This window comes from Solea senegalensis, linkage group LG14 (genome assembly GCF_019176455.1).
Source record: "Solea senegalensis isolate Sse05_10M linkage group LG14, IFAPA_SoseM_1, whole genome shotgun sequence".
NCBI classification, from domain to species: Eukaryota; Metazoa; Chordata; class Actinopteri; order Pleuronectiformes; family Soleidae; genus Solea; species Solea senegalensis.
In genome coordinates this window covers 7,904,020-7,929,557 of record NC_058034.1, presented here as the reverse complement: position 1 = coordinate 7,929,557, position 25,538 = coordinate 7,904,020, and the positions used below count along the sequence as shown (strand labels likewise).

General features: G+C 40.2%; 1 protein-coding gene across 2 annotated transcripts in view; it reads left to right on the top strand.

Annotated features, from left to right (window-relative positions):
* Window positions 1-25,538, top strand: part of slc44a5b (solute carrier family 44 member 5b) — a 32,453-nt gene extending 6,915 nt beyond the window's left edge. Inside the window, exons 2-22 of one of the 2 annotated variants that reach the window (XM_044044426.1) lie at window positions 8,881-8,929; window positions 12,929-13,002; window positions 14,737-14,821; window positions 15,027-15,111; window positions 15,236-15,349; window positions 16,759-16,819; window positions 16,941-17,064; window positions 18,738-18,821; window positions 19,061-19,173; window positions 19,251-19,382; window positions 19,629-19,728; window positions 19,822-19,914; window positions 20,129-20,216; window positions 20,457-20,719; window positions 21,302-21,396; window positions 21,505-21,608; window positions 21,706-21,779; window positions 22,020-22,090; window positions 22,389-22,477; window positions 23,035-23,119; window positions 25,284-25,538. In XM_044044426.1, the coding sequence (XP_043900361.1) occupies window positions 8,881-8,929; window positions 12,929-13,002; window positions 14,737-14,821; window positions 15,027-15,111; window positions 15,236-15,349; window positions 16,759-16,819; window positions 16,941-17,064; window positions 18,738-18,821; window positions 19,061-19,173; window positions 19,251-19,382; window positions 19,629-19,728; window positions 19,822-19,914; window positions 20,129-20,216; window positions 20,457-20,719; window positions 21,302-21,396; window positions 21,505-21,608; window positions 21,706-21,779; window positions 22,020-22,090; window positions 22,389-22,477; window positions 23,035-23,119; window positions 25,284-25,405 (2,105 nt within the window). In that variant the 3' untranslated portion in view covers window positions 25,406-25,538. Of the gene's footprint in view, window positions 1-8,880; window positions 8,930-12,928; window positions 13,003-14,736; window positions 14,822-15,026; window positions 15,112-15,235; window positions 15,350-16,758; window positions 16,820-16,940; window positions 17,065-18,737; window positions 18,822-19,060; window positions 19,174-19,250; window positions 19,383-19,628; window positions 19,729-19,821; window positions 19,915-20,128; window positions 20,217-20,456; window positions 20,720-21,301; window positions 21,397-21,504; window positions 21,609-21,705; window positions 21,780-22,019; window positions 22,091-22,388; window positions 22,478-23,034; window positions 23,120-23,848; window positions 25,163-25,283 lie in introns of those variants that run through there. The other variant, XM_044044428.1, reaches the window with a different exon arrangement.

Here is a 25,538-nt window from a genome sequence, read left to right as displayed (position 1 = left end):
AAACACTGTCAAGAATATTTATGATACAGTGCTTCAAAGAATCATTACATTATCCATAGCTTGCCATGGAATGTTGTGATATTTAATTGGTGTGTATTGCACACACGGATATCAAGATGTGGCCACTTATTTTTAAATCTTCATAAATCCAGGCCAAAGCTGCTAGAGCCTGTCACTGAGTTCTATTTCACAGGAGCATGGGGCTGCCACTGACATGCCTGGAGGATCCCACTGAAGTAACCAAGGTCACAAAGCCCCAGCCATAACACTGCTATTTCTCCACTCAGAACAGCAGGATAGCTGTCAGTGACTGACAGTCAGAGATGCTAACTCCTCTCCCGGGGGGTGGATCCAAACCCGGGTCCCTCATTTTCAGCATTTTAGGGGATGTCAGCTAGTGCTGCTTCCCTCTGAAAATATGAACAGCAAGTACCATTCATGCACTAATAGGTGTGGACTACCAAGACAGTTGTGCCATGTACACCGTCCTGGACCATCTGCTAATAGTTGAAAGGATCCCAAGTGACTGTGCTAAGTAAAGCTAAACCAGAGATCTGTATGTTGATGGTATGTCTCAATAAGGAGACAAAGTACTGTAAAGGTTATGTTGTTCTCCAGGGAAGGAAACTATGAGCAAGACAGAAAAGATTTCTGGAATAAGGAGGGCAGTAGAGAAAAGGCAGAAGCAGGAAGGGTGGGACTGCCACATGGAGCATGATTATGTGCATTAACGCTCCACATTTTTAATATCATAATGGAAGTGGGCCATCTGGAGCTTTTAACTCCTTGCATTCTTCAAGAAAATTACTCCAATAGTTCCTGTTTTTCCATCTGCAGGGAGTGTGGAAAACCCCACCCCTCTCTTTCTGTGGGTATGTGTGAGAGAGGTCTCAGGGTTAGTGGAACATAAGAGCTGCCTAATGTAAGTGAAGTTTTGCCAATAAATCTCTGCCCACCACGACTCTCTCAAAGCCTTTAGTTTTTCTAAGTCTTTTAGATTTAGCTGTATAACCTTGATTGTGAACCTTTACTCCCCAGACAAACTCATGACCTTTTTGTAGTCTTTTATCCTACGACAGCTTTGCTGGTCATATTATCTTCAAAACAATGATCAACATGGGCAGTTTTGTTACCATTGTCATGTATCCAACGCTGATATTGCAGGAGGCACCAGAATACTGCAAGTTTTTTTTAAATACAGAGTAGAGGAAAACTCAAAGGCCCAAAGCAATGTTACTGATGTTGTTTCTCCCCATGGATTGACAGAAGCCAGTGTTTTCATCAAATATGAATGAATATACTGTACACAGCAGTCAGACTTGCAGGCTGTGCCTACCCTGCTGAGCAACATCATTATTCTGAATTTTTAACATTTAGTTTTCTCCTTTTTATTTATTTGTAGCTAGATCTTAGACCTCTCTAAGACCAGCATAGCTTTGACATGAGTGCAGTCAGCACTTCACTCTCTTCAGGTCTTGGAAATATTTATGAATCCACAGAGTAAAAACAACAACAAAAAGTCCTTTCCCAATGGTTCCTCTGACTCAACCCATGTAAAGCACCTGCAGTGTTCGAGCTGTTTGCCTGTCCACGGTATGAAAGAAGCCTGTGTTGGACAGTGGAGCTTAGGGACACTGGTGTCTGTGTCTGCCCATGTTTATGTGTCTGTGTACTGGATGTACAGAGACGTGCTGAGAGATGTGGGTAAGTGGGGGCTGTAGTTGTAGGGAGGGAATGGAAAAGGTGAAGAAAAAGTTTTCACTGGAAGGTGCGCTGTACTTTATAATTATTATTCCTACACATTGCATTTGAGAGTTGTGCTCCTAATGTAAAACATGTGTCAAAAGATTCCGTTATAAAATAAAGTACTTACATTTGTAGACATGGAGAAATTTTGTCTAAGCAAATTGCATTTAGTCTTTGCCTTAAAATCAGCCTCTCCTCTAGTTTCGGTTGATGGACACTAATTATCTCTGGATCACACTATTCTCTTTTTCACCCTAAAACAAATAATTGTATTATTCTTTTATTATCAGTGCTCCTTTACTAATTCCTATAACTTTTTGTCCTGCATTTTACCCTTTCTTCTTTGCCATCAGTTGCAGATCATGAAAATCAGTTCATTTGACTTCTTTCTAATGTTCCTGTCAGCCGGTTATTGCTTCATCTATCTAGACTTATTCTGCTCCTTGTCAACCACCACTGTGTCCTCTTGGTTTGCCAGCAGCTAATTCTCAGTATGTAACTTGAAATCTCACAGGAATTTCAGGACCAGATGGGACATGGGGACTAGCCCATACATGGCATATATATATATGTTCCTGTACCTGTACCCTCAGGGACATCTTGGGTTCTGTCTGCTGTTGTAGACTCCTGCCAGCCTATGGCCAAGTGGAAGGGAATGGACCTTGTCACTAGTTCAAATCCCAGGACAGGTCAAGGGCTGGAGTGCTACTGAGCAAGGTACCAACTCCCATTGCACCAAGGCCACTAATAATTGCTGCCCACTGCTCCTGCGCTTGCTTTGTGTGTTCACTACTGGTGTGTTCATTAAAAGGAGTGGTTAAATCAATGCAAATAAAAGTAATTATAATTTACTATGGATTTATTCCAAGGGCATGTTCTTGTTTTGCCATGCACATTGCTTCATGACAGTCTTTGTCAATCCAGTGTTAAGATTTTTTGATGGCTGCCACTTTCTCTTTTTGCCAATGATCCATCCCATTGAGGCGCTGTGTTGCTGTCAATGAGATGCCCCTCTGTTTCTGCTGCCTGAGGCATTCTCTTTGCTTGATTCCTGACAGAAAAATCCTGCATAGAAGTCTAGTGTTGAGATCGTGTTGCCTATCAGAGATACAGTATGTGTAATATGTAGTTATATTAAGCCACCTGTTCATGGAAAGTTGTATCTTTCAAATTGCAAAATAAGGTGATTAACTGGCTCTCCTCCAGCACAGACACGCTGAGGATGATTCTTCAATCAATCAGTCAATCTCAGCACATACTTCCAAGTCATATGGACTTCAAACTGCAGCATTGTAATGGTGCCCTTCAGTCCTTTGTGTGTGTGTTCGTATAAAACCTAAATAGAAACGTACATTGATAGTAGAAATGTCATGGTCTCACAGCCTTAATTTAGTGTTAGATCCTCATCATAGATCTGGTTGCTTTCGTACACTTGATGCAAATGCAAACGATACAAGAGAGTGAAGATTACTGCCAAAGACATTGTCTAATCCTGAAGTGTAATCCTTCACCCCAACCAACCTCATTGCTTGAGATCATTTAAATATTAACCTCATTTTTGTGTTTTACATTAATCTTTAAGTCCCAGTGGAGACACGGTGTCATTCTCCAATGCTACATCAATAGAGGAGACGAGCTGTCAGAGCTGACAGATTACACTAACTGTCCCAGTGTAGCATGCCTGCCAGGCTTTTTCCAAATGATGTTGACTACAGACCCACTCAACCTGACCATTGCCAGCATCACACAGCTAGCTCACCAGCCTCGTCTCTAGCACTGGCAGACTGCAGTGCAGTCTAAACAGCTGTCATCTAATGCAGCCTCTCTCTTATCCCATTGCTGAAATCTGTTATGTGGGTCAGAATAAACTACCTCCGCCTGGTGGAAACTGTTATACTGATGCCATAACTACGAACATGAGCTAAAGCTAAATTTAGCTTGCTCACTTGAATGTTATTGTGGCAGACAAGTGAAGAGTTATATAATCCTCTTCAGTATTTTGGTGTGCAATAGCCACATGTTGGGGCTGATATTGTCAACCTTTGTAGAGATTGAAGGGTATCCTTACACAATCATGTTCTATTTCCCAATGTCATATTGTATCAATTGTCTTATATTGTTATTTGGATTTAACCAACATAATGACGACCCCATTTTGTCATTTATGTGTTGGACATCTTGCTGGAGGCTGATCAAAAAACCACCGACATGGCTGAAAAAAGCCGCTCCGCACGATACTCACTGCACCACAATCTGTCCTCTCACCACCAGGTCTCTTTGATGTCATTGTGATTCAGCTTGCTCTCGCCATATGGACCAACCTACTTTTACCACTTTGCTCCTGCACTATAGAGACATGTGTGGTATGATACTTCACACGGACTATGATGATCAATTAAATTGTTTTTAAAAAATTCTCCATATATTCTGCTTGGATTGGGCAAAGTCTAGTAGCCATCTATGTTTTCATACTCACCCTTGGCACCCAACTTTAATTCGCTCTAATGTGAGATAATGTGACATAACTCCCTAACCATGAAGAATGTTTTTGCATTTTGTGCAGATTTATATGGACCTCAAATTATAATCTGAGTGGTACTGTATGGTGCTCATTCACCTTTTTAGTGGAAGTTGGTCATATGTCATCATCATCATGATAAAAAGGTTAACGGTCTGAAGATTGGAAGATGGATTGCGTGTTTGGTATACATTTGGTGCATTTGTGTTCGAGCTGTGCTCTCAATAGTGTGGACTATTTTAAATGAATATCTGCTTACTGTATATTCAATGTCAGTGCCATATAAATGCTGCAGTGAGCACCTGCTGTGACAATCTCTTCAGTTGCAAGTCATTAGAGTGTGGAGCAGAGGGGGAGGGGTTGCTATGTTGTCCATCTCAGCTGATTGGCCATGATCAGGTTAAAATCACAACTGGGCAGTTTTCCTTCTTTCTCTCCTTCCTTCCCAGACGCTCCTCATGCCCATTCACACCTTCACTACACCACTGATTAACTGATCTAATAACATTTCTCTAAGTTTATATAAATCAGCTGAATAATGGAGACTGGTGCAGACTCTCTCTTTCTCATGAGTGTGAGTCACTTGTAACACTGGTTTGCTGACATAGCATGTTTGCAGACCAGTGGCGATTGCTCCAAGACGGCAAGATCCGTCTAAGATGTCGTCAAATATGTACTGTGTTGTATTTCTTTTCAATACTAAACTTGTGCTGGAACGCTATTAGAGCGTGTCACTCTTCGTTCAGAATCAGGTGTTTATCACGGATGACGGATTATTTTACGTGATTTTCGTATTCCCGTTGCAGAAGCTCAGCTCCAACTCTTCTCTATGGGATGACTGAGAATAGGTTTTTTTCATTACGGTGAGCTTGACTGTGATTGGAGAAATATTGCAAAAACATAACTTCCAGGGAAGCTCAGCTTCCACAACAGTGGATGGGGGGTGGGCCGGGGCGGACACAGGGCTTCTGCATGATGATTGGAGGAAGTGTCTGGAATGCGGAAATAGTTTTTGATTAACTGCCTCCGTCCTGTGAGGATTTTGCAAAGGAAGTGTATGGACAAATAGCTAGTTGTTGTGTGTTATTTGCTTGATGATATAGACTATTTTTGTCTGTACATATACACTGTAAATAAAGACACTATTATAGCCTTTCAGTTTCACATAATTATCGTGTTTTCTTGTTCTAGTTGTTTGTTTGCAGAATTGATGTAAGCATCTATGTATAAATAACTGGGCCTGAAAGAGCTTCCCCTGTTTCAAAGAGTAGCAGCCACCACTTGTGCAGATGTCGAGGTCAAAAGAAATAAAGGACAAAAGTAAAGTCATATGGCCAGTCAGTGGCTCAACTTTTAGGACTTTTTGAAAAAGAAGTTTGAAACATACATCTGCCATAATCAACTGTCTGCAAATTACAGCTTGTATGAGTTAACAGAAACAGAGACGTGATTTTCCCACTCACTCATATACAGTACAAGTAGTGTCTGGTCCTGCCAATGTTTGTTGCTGACTGTGCAGCTTAAGGACACCTGCTAGGTTTGCTGTTTTCCCAACATTATTTTGCTGTTGGCATCTCTATCCTTCAGAACTCCTCTGCTGCGGGAGAGGAACAACAGCAGGCAAATGGTTCAGAGAATCTTGGACATGAAGGAGAAAAATTGTGAAAGCAAGTACAGTAAGCTGTCAGAGCATGGAGGGTCTGTGGATGTTAAAATACTTACAAGCCAGTGATTTTTCATACATTTACAAGTAAAATGTGTGTTACGTCCTGGTTTAATACCTTCATGCAGAAAAATCAGCAGTGGAAACCTTTTTTTCCACATCCTCTAGCAATTTCACCACCGCAAGACTATTGTCAGTCGAGGTAATTAACTCACTCACTTAGGGATGCATGGCGTGTGAGAAGCTGCTGCTGAATCAGTTAGATTTCAAGGAGAAGAGACAGGGGAGGATTTTTTTGGGGGGTGTCTGTTCTACAGATGATGCAACTGCTGCCAGTTGACATATCCAGCTCCACTGTGTCCCAGGCTGTATTTTTAACATGAACTAGTTTATGATTTACTAGCATATTGATATTTTATCCCAACAGAAAAAACGGCTCGTTAACATAAGACATTAAGGGCTATTTCATGAAGTGTTTTTCTAGCTTATTTAAACCTGACCTTGACTTATCCTGGATTTGAACTGGCAACCCTCTGGTTCCAATGTTGATGTAAAAGTTGTCATGTTTGGACATTTGTTTCTGTTTTTGGCTGATACGATTTTTTTAGGGCTATGAAAACCAAAACGTAATGCCATTTCCGATTTTCAAATCAGATCTATAAAGATCGGTTATATATCCAATATGTGGCCATGTAACATGAATGATAACAGTTAGATCAGAATCCCTTTTTGTGTATACAGCAGTATTCTAGACTGATGGAGAACATTTCATCAAACCAAGGTCCTTAACATCATTCTGTCTAACAAGTGGAGTTGGTTAAGTAAATATGTGTGTTGTCAACAGCTGAGTTTCAAATCAAATTTAGTATATGTAAATAATATTTTGAATACCTTTTTTGTCAATTTAAAATGGATGGGTTTTTTAAATGTTCTTAAGCTGTGCTACGTTGGTTTTCTTAGACCATACCATGTGACGTTACTTTTCTTTGATTCTAGGTCTATTTTATCTCCCTCCTCCTCTCTTGCTGGAGTGTATTTCTCACTCACTCAGTTGTTCACACATGCTGCTGCTATGTTTTACACAGAGTTTGATCATGCCAGTTTTAGGTTTTAATACAGGAACAGGAATTGGGAAGTGTTGTATTGGTGGCATGTGTGACAGATTGCAATATACTGTGGGGGATAATTGTCTGTTTATGTGACACGTGAGAAACAGAAGAGAGCTCTCAATCCAAGAAATCCATTGTGGTTCACTCTGTGTGGCGGCTGTAATCGTGTGTCCCAACCTGAAAATGAAACAAGACAGACATTAAGCAATGCAGACACTCAGACATCCAGTGTGGCATGAATTTACTAATATGATTTGCTGCATGTTGTCACATGGGAATTGACAGAGCATGCAATTGGTCTGCATTTACTGGACCTCATGTGCTGTAAAGGCTAGAAAAGCTATGGTAAATTACAATACAAATGCCCCATCAAAATGTCACAATTATCAGCACTGGCAACACAGATGCGTTGAGCATCGACGTCATTGACCTGCTCTGTGAAAGCATGGCAAACTCAAACAACAATGAAGGAGAGTGCCTTCTTCCAGAGTTAAATTCACTGCAGTAGCTTCTGTGTATGAATGTCCTGTTGGTGATGATGATGATGCATGCCAAAAGGTATTTGTGCTCATGTGTGACACTGTCAAACCTGTAATTATTGATTTGAACTATGTGGCAGGTAATCTGAACATACCCTGTGGCTTTTGTATTTGTTGCCCGAGTCCTTAATGGGTTTGGTTTTCTGAACGTGAGCTTTTAGCATTTAGGGCTACAATGTTTTCAGCATTGTCAACATCTCCAAACAACATAAAAGGCTGCTGCTCACCACACGTTTACAATTACAACATTTTACAGTACATTAAGAACAAGGCTGACCCTTCTTGCCATCCTGTGTGCGTCGTCCAATGCACTCATGCCTCACAGTTTGAGAAGCTGTTATATCACTTGGGTATGGCAGATGGGAAATCAGCCCACTCATGCTGCCCCTAAACCTGCCCAAACCTGGGAGATATTACACTGCATGTGTGACAATGTGTGATATTACAATGCATATGTGATTATTGCCAGGAATTCCTCAGGAATTTGTTGTAATTATTTACAGTGGAGGTAGAGAGACATTTAAGCACTAAAAAATTGTCTATGTTGAATGCAAATGTGTGCTCTGTCACACCTACAAGTAGAGCCAGAGTCAGACTTTGCCCCTTTAGTGACTGATGGTGTTTGCAACTGTGGTTCTGTATTCATTCGGCAGGGTCAAATGGGGAATCCTCACTGTGACCCAGATAAGTTGTTTTACTCAAGAGTTATTAAAATGATAGATGATGTTTCCATGTTAGGAACACTGTTGTGGCTTTTATCATCTCTCTTCCTTTCAGTCCTGCACTGTGAAATAACCTATTTTGTCCTGGCCAGTTGGCTGGCACAGCGGGTTAAATTGTGTGAGACTTGTGTATGGCGTCTGTCAGTGTAATAAAAGGATGGTCATAAATGTTTAGATATGTTATTCCTTGTGTCTCCTTTGTTTAACTTCTGATGTAAATTATACTCTCCAACAAAGCAAACACATCGTCTCCCCTACTCTGTTAGTGAAGCGGATCATAGTCGGTACAGTCTGGTGCTTTGTCATGCATGTGCACTCTTTTTAGTGAATTTTAAAGGTCCGTTGTGTAAGAATTAGTGACATCTAATGGTAAGACTGTAGACTGTAACAAACAGAGGACTCTCTCTGGCCATCCAAGTGCACACACCAGAAAGGATGTCACTGTTCTTTGTTTGTGTAGAAAACTTCTGCCTCAACATACGTAGAGTACATACTGTACTTAACAAAAGTATTATTCAGGCTACAATGTTTTACACACTGATAATCATTTTTAATGTGTGCCATTATTTTGCTTGTTTTATAGGTGAGCCACGCAAGTTTGACCCAAACTTCAGAGGACCTGTCCATGAGAGGTACTGTAAATACAGAATACTTACATATTGTTATCACCCACAATAGAAGCAAACATTGATATTACTTTAGTTTGTATAATGTGACCCTTTGACTACTATACATTATATTCCTACATCGAATGCACATGTGTATTGATTTCAGCCGTTGTATAATCTTTCTGGCCCGCACCACTGTAAGGGCACCGGCGGATTGATCATTTGTCATGTTTGTTAATAAAGTTCGAGTCAGACTGTTGGCAGCTCTCTTCACTCCACCACACAGATCAATGGCCATAAGTCAAGCCGACGGCTGGACTTCTCACAATAACACACATTAGCAACCACTCAGAAGAAGCCGTAACGGATGTAGAGCACACACTTGGGAGGTCATTTTTAATCAGCAGCGCTGTAGTCCGTCTTCTGATGAACTGTAGTCTGCCACCCCGTCTCATGTAGATTACAGTTGTATAAATTGTTATCTCCACAAAGGAGGTTATGTTTTTTTGAGCAGTATAGCTCAGATAGTAAAGGATGGATGTGGATTAAATTTCTAGGCCTGTAGGTCATGGTCCACTGAGAACAAATGTTGCATTATAGTGGTGATACAGTGTTTTTTTTTTTAAATAATGTTAATAAATAGAGCAGTGTATTACTGTGGGGAAGTGAGCAGGCTTGGCAGAGGTCGTTACTCTCTGTGTGCTTTCTCTTTACACTTTTATTTACAATTTAAAATAAATTACTGGATGAACAGCAAATATTTATTTCACAAATAGTGTTTAAAAAACATTTTGATCACATTTACACATCAAACCGTAATGTTAATATTATATACTATATGATTGGACAGAATATGTTTTAATATTAACATTAAATATATGTTAAAATGTGAAAAGTTTGGTATTTATAATGCCTGAACCCTAATATAAAAAAGATCTACTTTTCAAATCCACAGGTTGAATCGTTTCCTTACAAAAATGAATATATAGTGTATTTTGAAATGAGGTCTAAGACTATCATGATTTATCACAACGAAGAGCAACATTTTGCAATAAAGCAAAACCCCTCAAGGGTGTCACCACAAGCTTCTTTATGATTTAGTCATTTTGTGGGGTAGGCTCTTATGTCTTTTTTTTTGTTCAGTGTCAGTTCGGCAGGCTGCTGTGAAGGCATGTTTCAGTCCTCCTGTGTCTCTTTATCCCACTCTCTTCAGCTCATTTCACTGCTATGGCTGGGTGAAAGCACCAACGATACTTTGATGTTTCTGTGGCTCTGAGCCTTTTTCTTAATGAGAACTGGGAGTGAACTGACTCTGTGGTCATCTTGGTTTCATCCAAGCTCAAATCCTTGATGAAGTTACTGTATCTGTTACCGAGCAGTCCCCTCAAGCTCAGACAGAAGTGGACATGGTACAGTGTAAACTTATTCCAGCTACAAAAACAATGTCATGTCGAGAAACATTCTTGGTGTTACTGTGTGCAGTTAAGTATACTGTAATGGCGCACAAACAAATGTAGCTGTAGATCTCGCTCGTCACAGCATGTGTGACACTTTACCTAAAAAAGGCTCGTGTTTGTCAGAGAAGCTGCTCATTTGAGTCCTTGTGACTGTGAGAAATATCCCTTTTGTCTGCAAATGTGGCACTCCAAATATCTCTTCCTGCTGCAAGGCAGGGGACACAGTCTTGCAGTCTCACTGATTCAATGACACCCACACGATTCTGTGGCACTGCTGCCATCTGTGTCACCTTGACTCCTGCAGAGTGGCAGACTTGTAAATATACCATGGACACAAAAGTTTCTGACTGCATCAGCAGAGCCTCGATAGCTGTAAAGCACCACTCAGTAAGTTTGCGTGATGTTAGGCCGAGTAAAACTGGACTGGAAATTATATGAAATCAAATTTCTCAACATTGGAGTTAGGAGCCGTGTATTATGTTTAACTGGCCGCTCTGCCTGCTCTGTGCTCTGCACAGTTCCAGCCTCAGGGCTTTGACCCGGAAAAAAGAGAAGCCAGAACACAGAAGAAGAAACTGACAACAGCAAGAAAAACACAGCATAATCCAGACTGCTGGATGCCAGGTGGGCGTTACTATACTTTCTGCATCTTGGGATTAGACTTGGATTCCCTGGCTCTTGCTTTCCTGAGATAAGAAAACATAATAGTTATTTTCACTATCCTCAGTTCGTCCCCTCTAATCACCTGGGATGTGAGGCTGAATTAGAACTTACATATCTAATATCTAGGTTAGAGAGGCATTTAAAGACAAAGGATGCAGCCATTGCCATGGCAACCTAGACAGCACTTCCCCTTGCTCTTTTTTTGAATGAATGGATACTCCCTTGTCTCTCTTTGTTTAATTATTCACACAATATCACCAGTAGTTTTGCTGGTGGTGTGGCATGTTGTGCCTAAACTGTGGTTGTCTTCACGGGTGCCCTTGTTTGTCGATTATCTATGAAAAATAATGTAGTGTAAGTCCCTAAGCTTTTCATATAATAACCAACCACATAGATCAAATATTATCAGCTCCAAGCATGTCGCCGAGGACAGATGATGACTCAAGTTATCACGTTTCAAGTTATCATATTGTGAATTTGCAGGTAGGTGTAGTCTTAATGAAATTCAGATAAAATTGGGATAATCTTCTTCCGAAAATGAGAAACGCAGAGGATTATCAGTCTGGCTGGGACAAGAAATACTCTCAGTCTACATTTTTATAGGCTGGGAGCTTCACTGCAGTTATTAAGGCAGGTCCACCTCTTAAAGCTTCGGCATGCACATGAAATACCTATGGTCGTAAAAGATAGCATTTTAATTTGTCATTCATCACATGAGCTGAAACAAAAATGTGGTCATATATTTCTCCACAAAATGTTGTTTAAAAGGGCATTTTATAAGGAAAGTCTGCATTCTATAGGACTAAGTATAGTAATGACCATGTCACTGTAAAGCCTGAAAATGATGCCATGTTGTGAAGTTAAGCGATATAAGAGATTAAGAGATTAGAGACATTTCAATAATAATGCCATTAATTGATGACATTACAACAAAATAAAAAGCCTGAATTTCCAGATTTATGTGGCATTTTGAAGTTGCAAAACAGTGCACATACTGTACGAAGTGTCTATACAGAACCATGTAACCATGCTGCATACAAAACAAGGACAATTCCCTCCTCAAAAGAACAACACAAAGGAGGCACTGTCACATCTCTGAGCCCAGGCCTACTTTTGACCTTGGCTTTGCTCCTCTGGATGAAAGAGGAGAGAGGTTGAAAACTGAGGGACATGACGGTGTCAAGTCAATTATGTGTAGCACATGGTGTTTGGAGGGTATTTCTGTCCCCCATACACACTTCTTGCAGTGGTTTGTGCTTGGCTTTATTCAAGGATAGGCTCAGTACTCACGGTCTGAGGAGTTTTGAAAGAGCACCGAGGAAGGGGTTGGACTGACAGCTTCTCTCACTGTGAAAAGGAAAAGAAAGCTTGTTATGGAAGGGACTGTGAAAAGAGAGAGAGAGTCTCAGAGACACTGCTGTATCTAGCAGTCTATGCCTACTGTGCAGGGAGAGGCAGTGTTAAAAATGCTTTGTCTGTGCCTGTGGGACAGTTAATTCTGGGGATGGGGGTGTGATTAGAAAGTTAGAAGAGCTCTACAACATAGAAAAGCAGCATCAGGATGGCAACTCAGGATGCAAATACTGCACGCAGATATACATCTCACACTTATTCACAGCTGCATTATATATTACCATTATATATTACCATATATTACAAGCAATGAAGTGGTTAAACAACACAATACCCACCCAGTATATTCTTTCATTCAAGTGAGGCATATTCCCAATTATCCCTGTGTATAACGCATAACTAAATGATTTTTTCCCCCTTATGATTCAGACTCAGATTAAAGAATGCAGCTAACCAGCCATGTTAAATAATCAGAGTTTTTTTTTTTTGCTCTTTGTAATCTTGGTTTCCCACATGTGTCTCATTGTCCCCACATCTTTCCACTTCCCAGGAGCTGCACTGATGTGGTTTGCTGTGTTGTCTTCGTCATTGTCATCCTTGGCTACATCGCTCTGGGCACCGTGGGTGAGTTCTGACACATTGCTCACACCAAGTTTCACAGTGACGCAACTGCAGACACACAAACATGGACTTGCGCACGCATAATGATATTTTCTTGTCATGTTGTGGAAGTGTGAATTGCTCACTTATCCTATTTTTTGTTTGTGTTTTGCCTGCTTGTACAAGTCAGAATGTGTAGCTTGTGAAATAAGTCGGTGGTGTGCACTCTTGAAATATTTGTTTTTTAATAATCGGTTTTTCCAACATTTTTGTTTACTACAAAATGGACATGATTTGATAGCGGGCCAGTCAACAAAGAAGTAGTAGTTTAAAAATGCAGCTCCTGCACAGAAGGGACTCAGGGGTGCAGCTGGTATGGTTTACTCTGGTTGTATCCTGTCTTGAGGTGACTGGGGAAGCGAAGCTGTTTTGTGTTCCAGTCATGTTCTTGCCTTGCTGGATTCCTTCCAGCTGTAAATTCTTGGAACCATTTAGGCTACATTGAGATTAGATTTCTTTCAGTGCTGTGTGGACGCAGAAATCTGATAGTCAATTCCGATTTTCAAATCAGATTTGTGTCACTTCAGCATGTGGTCCTAGTTCAGGTATATCAGAGAGATAGATATATATATATATATATAAGCCAGGCAACATTTGTGTGAAAGGTAAACAGAATCAGAATAAGCATTGCTTTATGAAAGTAAATAGTTGAAGTTAGTAAGTAAGTAAGTAAATAGCTGTCGTTATGAATGTGAACGGTCAAATCTAATCTAATCTTGGTTCATTCTGTATCTGTTCATGTGATTGTACACATTGCTAATATATACTTGTTCAGATAAAAATGACTTTGCCATGTACAGGCCTGGCATATGTACTACAGAGTTTAGAGCCATTTTGGGGTGTTTTTGTGTGGATGAAGATTGTACAGGGAAAGTTCTATTACCATGTGGATGAGGCCTTAGTTTGTTTCACTTGTTCTCCATGTTTTTCTCCCATCTTCTTTTAGTCCTGTCCATCTCTCTGTCTCTTATCTTTTCACCTCTTTTATATACCCTTTTCTTGACACAAGAATACATCATGCTTTTCCTCCAGCACATATGACCAATTTTCTTCCTCTTCCAAACACATTTATCACAAATCAGGGTAAATGAGGTCCCAAAGCTACTGTCACCAAAGTGCCGACCCTCACCAGCTTTTTGTCATTGGTGTCACGTCTCAATCTGGGGAAGGAAAAGACTCAGAGTTTTCCAATTATTTAAAAAGAGCATAAGCCATGACAATGGATGTGACTTTAAATAAACTCTGACAAGTCTGCAATCAGCTGAGCAGCTTTGTTGTGTATGATTTTTCAGTTTCATCATCCTAGCTGTGACAAAGACTCGTACAATGTCTTTGTTGTGCTGTCTCATTCGCAGCACAATCTTTAATTGACTGACTAGGTGCAAAGCCTTAACACTGTGTTGTTCAGGTTGGGCAAACAATTGAAACACAAAAATGGCTCAGTCAATTGAATGTCAGGGTTACTGTTGCTCCTGTCATGCGAAGCTGAACAGAACAAATTTAACTGATTTGATCTTTTTTTTTAAATATGATTAAAAATGTTGTCGAACAAGTACATTTCCCTTGTTAACTTGTTACTTGTGCAGGTTATTTTCAGTAATTGGTTAGTACTCACTGAGAGATATGACTTTGGCCTGATGCACTCAAACGTATGTTTAAGTCCATGCAGTTAACTAGAAAACTGTTGAATGTTTTCAGCCTGGATCCATGGTGACCCCAGGAAGGTTGTCTACCCGACTGACAGCCATGGTCAGTTCTGTGGCCAGAAGAACACGCCCAATGCGTAAGTGCAAAAATATGGAGTGGAGTAATTATGTTCTTCAATTTGTTTCTTGGCTTTCCATTGTTATCCTTCCACACACTAACAACTCTCACCACAATACATGGAGATGATTTGTGATTAATTATAGCAAGTGTGTGTGTGTGTGTGTGGGTGATTGTGTGTGCACACTGACTTTTCTCCTCGTCTTTATTGTTTGTCTCCACAGAAACAAAGCCATATTATTCTACTTTAACATGTTGAAATGTGCCAATCCTGCAGTTTTAATTAACCTCCAGTGCCCTACAACCCAGGTAACACACTGACTGAATCCCCTCTTGCAGCTCTTCATATTATGTTGTTCTTCCAACTTTTCCTCCATGGATGATATTCAAGATTGATGGGCTGTCTCATTAAGATGATGTCTCTTTCCTCCAGCTCTGTGTCTCTAAGTGCCCTGACAGATTTGCTACTCTCCTGGATGCATGGAATACCAAAAACTGGGAATATTACAAGCAGTTCTGCAAGCCAAGTTTCACAGTTGGAAGTAAGGTGAGAGAAAGTGGTCCATTTTGGATTTTATGTTAGGTATTTCTCCTCTGAATATTCAGTTCAGTTTTCCTTTTTTTATAGCATCACATCACTACATGTATTATCTAAAAAAATTATATTAGATCATTGAAAAGGAACATGTTATCCATACACCAGGGTTATCTAACTCAAAATGATCTGGGGGCATCTAGTCTGGTCAAGAGGGGGCCGGTCTAGAGAAAAAATGTTGGGGGAGGGGGCGTGTTCAGTAGCAAGTGGACACTAGGAGCACAATATCCCATCAGAATATTGTAATACAAATATTCATAATGATATTTTGCATAAATTGAAAATAAAGATACATGTTTTGATATGGAATGATGTATACTTAACAATAAAAAAAAAATCATTAATTATGCAAAATAAATCTATTGGTATCAAATACAGACAGAAATGCATCTAAAATTAAATAATAATGTGGTTACCTGTAATCAAAAAACTCTGTGTTGAATGTATTTAAGTTCCATTAATGTAAATATTATATTCTATCACCTCGCTAGCAGCTGTTCCTCACATGCAGTGATTAAAGAAAGTTGGTGGGCCAAACATGATCTTAAGTGGTGGGCCTCATGTAATCGATTACAACTCCTCCATAGACTATAGCTATATTAAAATGGACATAGTCCAGGCCACCAGGCTAACTGCTACATCCCTCTCTGCTGGTTGCAAAAAGAACGTTTGAATGGAGGTCTACAGGAAAATGAGCTTACTTTCATGTCTTCTACAAAAGAACATCCCCTTTTAAAGGAAAGCAGACAATAAAGCATGGCACATTTGACAGTTAAGTTCTGCCCAGTAGGTGCCTGGTTGCAGGTGACTTCTGTGAAATACTGGTTTCATAATCTGCCAATCTAAAGTTTGTTTAACACAAGGACAGCTACATGCACTTTTAAACAAAAACCAAAACACCCTCAGATTTCCTTGACTTTATCCGCACAGTTAATGGTATTCATTTATAACAAGCAGATCTGAACATGCTTTGAGACACAGGCCGGCTTGAGCTAGAAGCCACTGATGCACATCACAGTCTGGTTGTGTTGGACTGGCAGCAGATCGGTGACAGTGACGTTAGCATGTCGGTCTGTAAAGATCATTTAGTGAGGTGGTGTGTGGGAGCAGCTCACAACTCAGTCATACTGTTAGAACTGAATCATCATCGTCACTTCCTACAGCAACTCAAGTGTGGTAGTGTTACATCACATCAGTCACAGACTGTCACATCAGATTTTGTTTTTAGGCCTCTTGCGGAAAACTGAAGCTAAAATCACTGAAAATGAATTAAATGACCACGCCACTGTAATTTTAATCACTACTAACCAGGATCCCGGTTTCAGTTGTTAGAATCATCATCTCCTTCATTTCCCTTACAGTCAGCGGTGGAAGTCATACGAGATGAAGACTGCCCGTCCATGATTGTGCCAAGCAGACCTTGTAAGTGCCCCTGAAACCTTTCAAAACATTCAATAGCTCCTTATGTGTTTTTGGCATGCATGTAAAGGAAATCACTTTTTCTAAAAAAACAAAAAAAAAAACAACCCTAAATGTCTTTCAGTCCTTCAGCGGTGCTTCCCAGATTTTATTACAAGAAATGGAATTTTAACTGTAGCTAATCAGACCATCTTCAAAGACGGGGACAATAACAAGAGAAGTGTCAGAGACCTTAAAGATGCTGCCAAGTAAGTCCTGCTTCACTGCACCCTGAATCCCTGTCTTTGTTGTCAAACTATTAATGTTACACAAGTAGAAAAGAGTGTGTTTAAATGATAAACACAACATGTGCTGTGGTTAAAGGAGAATACGTTACACTGTACCGCAGCGTGTGTTAAAACTGTTGTACTGTCAATAGGGCTGCTGACTCCACAGAGGTTTGGACAAATGTTACAGGGTAGGACAAGTGGGCATGTCTCTGATGCCCAGGAATGTGTCTAACCACATTCTAAATCATGTGCATGTCTATTGCATGAAAGTGCAGCTTCACTAGAGGAAGTGCAAGTGTTACTAAAAACTTTCAACAGCTGCTTTGTAAATCTGCGCTGTCGACGTGTTAATGGACTGAGATGACAAAGGTCGGATAAGTGGAGGAATCATGCATTTAAAGCAGTGAGCTGCCATCGTAAATAAACATGATTCTGCGCTTGCTCTTAGTAACCTGCAAATGTAATGCGCCTTAATGTTTTTTTCTTTCTTTTTGTAGCCATTCAACAGGGAGCACCAAGGTCTCAAAAACAATTAATTTGACCCCTTTAACTTTGCCTCCAGTGCAGCCGGTAGCTTTGTGTAGACTAACCTTTATTCCTCTTTTCTTCAACGTGAAGAATCTGTGCCTGCATCCCTCCATCAGACAGACTGAAGAAGAATTGGGACAGATTAATAACTAAATTGTTGGAGGTATATTTTTAACACCAGGCTGTGCACAGCCTTGGTCAATCAAAAGAGCTACAGTAATGTAGTGCCCCCTTGTGGCCACCACATGAGCCACTTGTAAAATCATATTAAGGCGAGTTTGCATAATGGTGCTGGATATTATCCATGCTCTTGGATGTGTACAGGGTGTTATTGACCTTTTTAGGCAGTTAAAATAGCGTTCTTCATAATAATTAGGTTTTTTTTAGAACTCCTTTCAGTGCTGTGTCTGGCTTGGTAGCTTGTCCTCTGTTTGTCCTCTGTCTGCACTTAATAGATTTGCCTGAGTCATAGGGCAGTGTCTCTGTAGTCAAGCCTTGTCATAGTCTTGTATTCTTATTCTATTCATTTAACTTGTGTAAAGAAGCTTAACTTAAGCTGTCCCATGTCATTTAAAGGATCAGCGAGAAGTTTGAGTTTATGATCTAGGGATCGCTCCATCAGTGTCAGTGAGTGATTTGTGTTACTGGGGTTCTATAACATTTCTGATTAAAGACATATATGAAGATACCTTTGCAGATTAATTGAAACATGTGAAGTTTTATCTTTGTTACCCTCTTTTGAAAGGTTTCCAGGCACATTTTAAGACTTGACTCTGTACTCTGAACACTACGCAGTACTTTCTGGATCTGGCATGATATTACTTAATGCTTCTTTAATCAGTGCTTGCCTGTATCGCAGTTAGTAACATGCTACTCCATTCTTCTCACCATTGTAGCTTTTATTGCTAAATAGCATTTCAGCAGAGCTACTGTTTTCTGACTCTTTGATGTCAAATTATAACCCAGTGTAGCGGTCACACAGTTCAGATCAACAAAAACATTTTACAAGCAAATGTCAAAATGATTGATTGAGAAACATTACTAAACTCTCACACGCTCAACTCATTTTGTCACCTGTTCTGTTTCCCACTTTTCCTTTCATACCGTGTTACACTCTGCCACAGAGGCATCGCCAGCCTGCTTAATGCCAAAGAAGTTGGCATGAAGATTGTTGAGGATTATGCAAATTCCTGGCGCTGGATCCTAATGTAAGAATTCCTGTGTCCTCTGCTGATTGTCATGTTTTAACTTTACCTTTAACCATGAGTGAGAGAAATGATGAAATCGCTATGCAAACTATTTCCCAAACAAATTCATCTACCTATAAACGGATTATCAAGGTGTCCCAGGGTTGTTTTGCAGCAGTGCTCTTCCATGTGATATTATCCAACCTATAGATGAATTTGCCATATTTATGCAGCAGCTTTGCATTGTGTGTGTGTTGCAGGGGTTTGGTGATAACCATGGCAATCAGTCTGCTCTTCATCCTACTGCTGCGCTACACTGCTTGTGTGCTCCTGTGGCTCATTGTGTTTGGTCTCCTCACTGCCGTTGGTTATGGTGAGTACATACATCTCACATGGTTACCCACAATGCCAGTCAACAAGATTTAGATTTGCCATTCTGTGTCTCTGTAGGTATCTGGCACTGCCACTGGGAGTATAGGTCTCTGAGCAGGAAACCAGGTGCAAATGTCACCATCTCTGACATTGGCTTTCACACAGACTTCAGTGTTTACCTTCATCTCAGCCAGACGTGGCTCATTTTCAGTATGTTGTACTCGTTATGTCATATTATGCTCTTTGTTTTAATATGTATTTCATTGTTTTTAATGCCTTTTAAATATGTTATTATTGTTGCTGTAGTCAAAGTTATAGTTTATAGCAATAGCACAATAACAATGCCCCAGTTATAAAAGCAATGTTTTTCATGTTTGTACATTTTAGTTCTTCTGTATGCACTTTAGCAAACACTAAGTATTATTGTTTTTAATACTAATAATGTTTTTTTTTTAGTGATCATACTGTCAGTGGTTGAGGCCTCCATTGTGATAATACTGATATCTCTAAGGACAAGGCTGCGGATCGCTGTTGCGTTACTAAAGGAGGGAAGCAAGTAAGAATGGATCAAAGCTGTGCTGTCATTACATTACCACTGTGCTGACCAAGTTTTTCCATACTCTCAACATTTGATCTGTGCTGGTTGTAGGGCCATTGGCTACATCATGTCCACTCTGTTCTACCCAGTCTTCACCTTTCTCCTGCTGGCCATCTGCATCGCTTATTGGGCTGTAACAGCAGTGTATCCTTTCAACTGAGATGCTAATGAACTGTTTTATCTCTTTCATGCTGCTCGTCATGGAATAAAGTCATTCAATTCAATTCAGTTCAATGGTTTTACTTTAGAAACACTCACTTATCGGACTCAAGCAAACATGAACCGTGAATATGAATTGACATAGAAACACGTGTGTAAGTTGTCGCTGTCGAATTTTCCTTAAATACACTGTCCTCAGCTTCTTATCGTCATCTGGTCATGCAGTCTATAAAGTCACACCTATTGATGATAAGTGCATGTATGCCAACCTCACATGCAGTCCAAAGGTAATGCACTCTCTTAAGGAGACGTACATTTAATGGGGAAATACTGTATGTGACCTACAGGGTCAACGTGGTGGTGCAGCATTACAGTTTTAGTAGAAGAGGATCCACACACTGTGTTGAGTTTCATTCCAACGTGACAAATAAGAGTCTCTGAATCCTTCACACTGGTCCTTTACACTAATGTTACATCATCAATGGAGAACACATCAACACTAAAGCTTTTGCTTTTTTTTCCCCCAGACCTTCAATCAGACCAACATCACCAAAGTGTGCCCTGGGTCACAGTGCATGTTCGCCTTCTACGGCGGGGAGAGTGTATACCACCGCTACATCTTAGTCCTCCATCTGTGTAACTTGTTCGTGTTCCTCTGGTTGGTCAACTTCGTCAACGCCTTGGGCCAGTGCACACTGGCCGGGGCCTTTGCTTCCTATTACTGGGCCCTGAAGAAGCCTAACGACATCCCTGCCTGCCCCCTCTTTACCTCATTCAGTAGAGCCATACGGTATGTAGCTACATGCACACATAATGCACTGGAATTACGCTTAAATCTACAGTCTGTAAATTCTGGTATTTTTTGTTGATGTTAATATTTTATTCTGCCCGTTTGGTCTCTGTGAACAGAAATGATATAACATTATGTGTATGCTTCATCTTTCATTTGAAATCAGGCTCTGTCCACCAATACTGTTAGACCTGACTGAGGGAGTGTTTGTGTATATACATTGGCAGCACAGGGGTGGGTGGGGGCAAGAAGTGTTTATCAAGCCAAGCAGAATAACCAAATTTTCAGAGCCGTAGAATTCACTTTTTACGACTTCTACTGGGCTTTTCTTTGCATTTTCAGCCATAGTTGTTGCTGTTGCCTCTGTCTGTCTTGGCTTCCTGTGTGCAGTGCAAAAATGTCCCCAGGCAACATGAGATCTAAACACTGCTATACTAAGAAATATGTAACTGTATTTGAAATTCAGTCATTTCAAGTTACACACAGTTTTAAGTGTAACTTATTACATATAACAAACATATTACTTACCAGTTAAAATATTGGAAAGATAGCCTTTTTCCTCATTTTTACCTCGTGTCACAGTTATCACACAGGTTCCCTGGCCTTCGGTTCTCTGATTGTAGCTGTGGTGCAGATGGTCCGAGTTGCTCTTGAGTACCTGGATCACAAACTGAAAGGTATGCTGTCAGTTTTAAACACACTGATGTTCTCTCTCTCTCACACAGTGTTATGATGTTATTCATTCTGCATTGTCCATGATTGTTTTCCCTACCGTGTTTTCACAGGTTCACAAAATTCCTGTGCTCAGTTCTTGCTCTGCTGCCTCAAATGCTGCTTCTGGTGCCTGGAGCGTTTCATAAGGTTTATAAACAGAAATGCATACATTATGGTGAGTTTGTGGAGCAGGGCAAGGATTTGGACTGATGTGTTGCAAGTTATCAAGTTCAATTTGTGCTCCTTACCTCTGTCTATTGTTTTCTCTACAGATGGCAATATATGGGAAGAACTTCTGCACCTCTTCAAAGGACGCTTTCTTCCTGTTGATGAGGAATGTGATTCGGTAAGATTCTTATGCTTCTGTGTCATCTAGACTCAGATGAGCTATACACGTTCCACAATAGCTTCTTTTTCCATTTCAGTGGGTAAAACGTTGGCGAGGCAAACTTCAACGAATTGTTGTGCACTTTTATAGTGATCTCTTCTTGCATTTGTGTTTCAACACATAACAGTGTGTTTTCCCATTTCCCTGCCGTCTGCCTTTCTCCTCCACTCCGGCTTTTCTCTCACTCGTCTGCTGCAGTGTGGCTGTCCTCGACAAGGTGACAGACTTTCTGCTCTTCTTAGGAAAGCTGCTCATCACAGGAAGTGTTGGTGAGTTTCATGTCACCTCCAATCTGTGAAGTGATTTAATCTGAATAAATGGAGAATGATAAAGCTTTTTTTTTTTTTCTTTTTGCGGTGCAATGCCTGATTACATTTCTCATACTGATGAATAAGTTGCCCGACTTAAACATTAAACTTGGTTTTGGAGGGTATTTATTCACTGGCAAACTACCTGTCCTCACTTTTCACCAAAATATGAACTGACATTTGCATAGTAAGTATGTGTTTCAATCAGTAAAATAAATGAATTTATATTTCCTTTGCTTGTGTATTTTCTATTCTGTAGGTGCTTTGGCATTTTGCTTCTTCACACGTAAAATACCAGCGATTCAAGAGGAGGTGCCGTCGCTAAATTATTACTGGGTACCCATCGTGGTAAGAACTCAACACTGACTCTCAGCAAATCTGTCACTTTTAATCACTGCTGTTTTCTCTTCAGCTTATGTTGTGTCTCATTATTTTTCAGAAGCACACCAGAGTAGAGCTAAAATGATTAATCGATTATTAATAGATTACTAAATTAATCAACAACTATTTTGATAATCGATGAATCGGTTTGAAGCTTTTTTCATGATTAAAACAAGATTTTCGATTGTTTAAGCTTCTTAAATGTAAATATTTTCTTCATTTTCTTGCTCCACATAACAAAGAAATCATTAAAAGTGAATCATTTTGGTTGAAAACATCATTTCCAGGTTTGACTAACACTGATCAACATTTTTTAAGTTTTTTTGATATTCTGAACACCAAACGATTAATCGAGAAAATAATCGTCAGATTAATGGATTATGAAAATAATCGTTAGTTACAGCTGTACACCAGAGTTTCATATTATGTGTATTCTCTGTCATTGTCTTAGTGCTGCACATCTTTGTTTCACATAATAAAATATGCTCATGTACTTACTGATACTGAACTGTTGATTCTTTCAGACGTTGATATTTGGATCTTACATGATTGCACATGGCTTCTTCAATGTGTATGCAATGTGTGTGGACACGCTGTTCCTGTGCTTTTGTAAGTATGCTGCTAACTCACTACTCTGCGTGACAAAACACGCTACATATACAGATAAAAGGGGCTAAACTGTTATTTATGGGGACACATTCATCGCGGTGCTCGTGCTCACAGGAGCTCGTAACATCCACATGTGAGCGTCCTGGGCTCTGGCCAAAATGTTGAAAGAGGACTCTGCAGTGTTTTACTCACGGAACACGATGCACACTCGAGTCAACGCTTGGTGTCAATTACTTTCCTATCTGGCCTGATGATGGGCTCCTCTGGATAAAACTAGTAGCTTTTGTGGAGATTTTGGTGTTTTTTTGGCAGCTGCTGAGCTACTGTAGGAGCTGCGTGTTTGTTGATCTTGGCAAACTCCAATCCTACACAAACTACAGCAACTCGCTCACTACTTGTTATTGCTTCAGTAGCATTGGGTGGAAGTCACTGATGTTTACCTGAGCACACACAACTTTGCATTGTGTAGATTCACCATCGAAAAAAATCAATCTACAGGCCATTGTAGGCAACGGAGGAGGTTACTGTGGAATTATTGTCTTTAAAAAACAATTAATGCATGAACTATGTTACGTAACGTAGGCTGTCAGTTGTTGACTTCTGTATCTCTGTTTCCTGCATGTCTGTGTTAATTAACCTCTACTAAGTCTTTCTTTTCTTTCTCTTCCTGGCCGTCATTCTGTGCACTTTCCCTCCTCTTCCTTTCCCCGTGCTGTGACCTGGCATCAGGTGAAGACCTGGAGAGGAATGATGGTTCTTCCTCCAGGCCCTACTACATGCCACCTGGCTTGCACAAGATCCTGCGCAAAGGAGAAGAAGGTGCCAAATCCCGCACTGGCTCCTGAGCAATGTGCAGCCATTTTACTCATCTATTGACTCTCTCTCGCACACTTCCCCAAATGAACTAAAATGCGCAGGGGTCTAGATGTTTGAGAGCAAGTGTAGGGCTAAACATCAAAACTGGATGCATCCCTGCCTGGTCCCGGGTGACCTGGACATGAAAGGACAGGCTTTTACAACAATTCCTCACAGAAAAGGCATCGGGGATTAGAAAAAGGCATCCGATTACTTCCTCTCTCAAGCCAACTCAGATTCTTGCCCTTTCCTTTCCTGCTTTTTTCTTTTCTGAATTTTCTGCTGACCTCTGCCTTATTGAGAGGGTACTTGTCAACTTAAAGGACGGATGCACAGACTGAGAAAACAATGATAATAAACATGAGCATTTTTACCGAAACAAACAGGAGGACCTTAAAAATGTACAGATGCCACAGATGAACTATGGCATGAAGCATCACCATTAAAAGAAAGAGGTGGTGGACTCGCGGTCACTCTTGTCGCACTTCAGTCTTCTAGTGTAAACTCATGTTTTGTATGCACTTTCACATGTGGGAAAAGAACCATGTGATTTACTTTTTCTGCCTGACATGATTGTTTTGCTGGCTGTTGACGTTTACCATTGTTGTTTTTTTTTTGTTTTTTTTTTCGATCCACTGTATTTATACTAACACAAAACACACAAATCCAAAATGGTGTGTCTACTGCACTTGGAAAAACAGGTTTCTCCTCTTCTTCTCTTAAAAAGGTCACAATCATTTCAAAGTTTCCATTATGCTCATAGACGTACTGTAGACCAGACGGAGAATTCGGGGAGGTCAAGACTTTAAAAAGATATTTTATGGTTTTCACTTCAAATCTGAACTGAACCTGAGAGTTTTCAGGAAACTTCTGAATGCAGCCACTAGTTAATGTGCCTAGTTGTGGGAAAAAAAAAGAAAAAAAAAAAGAGAAATTGTTCCTCTTATTCTGTTGTTTTAGATTTAACACCAGGAACCTTTGCGATACAATTTATAAAAGGATGTCAAAGCCATTTTTGGTAATTTTTTTATTGGATGGTTCAGATGTAGTGCTGTTTTAATACTAAGTGTAATACACACATCTGTCTGGAGGCTATTCAGTGTTCTTTTTGTATAGGGGACTTTTTTTAATCAATGAAATCCAATGACAATGTGAATCATTTTTTTGAATAAACATAAATGGTTGGAGTATTGTCCAGTGCGTCTTCAAAGTAGCGACGTGATCAGAGGAATGGGGTTTGGTAACTTTGACGTACAACGTGCATTTTCATGACTGTTAACACACTGCTGCTGCTGCTGCTGCCTCCTAGTGTGGGACCTGGAAGTGAACGACGGCTCTGCTGTCCGGCCCTACTACATGAACACGACCCTGAAGAGCATCTTCAACCGGAGATCAAGCCGTAAGGTGAGACGAGGTCGTCGACCGGAGTAATGGGAATAGCTACACTGTTGCCACATGTGGCGTAAGTGTACACATACACATACATATACACTGTAATGGACAGACAGACTGGAGACGTGCGGATCTGACTATTTGATTTACCTGCACAGTACTAGTTGATGGA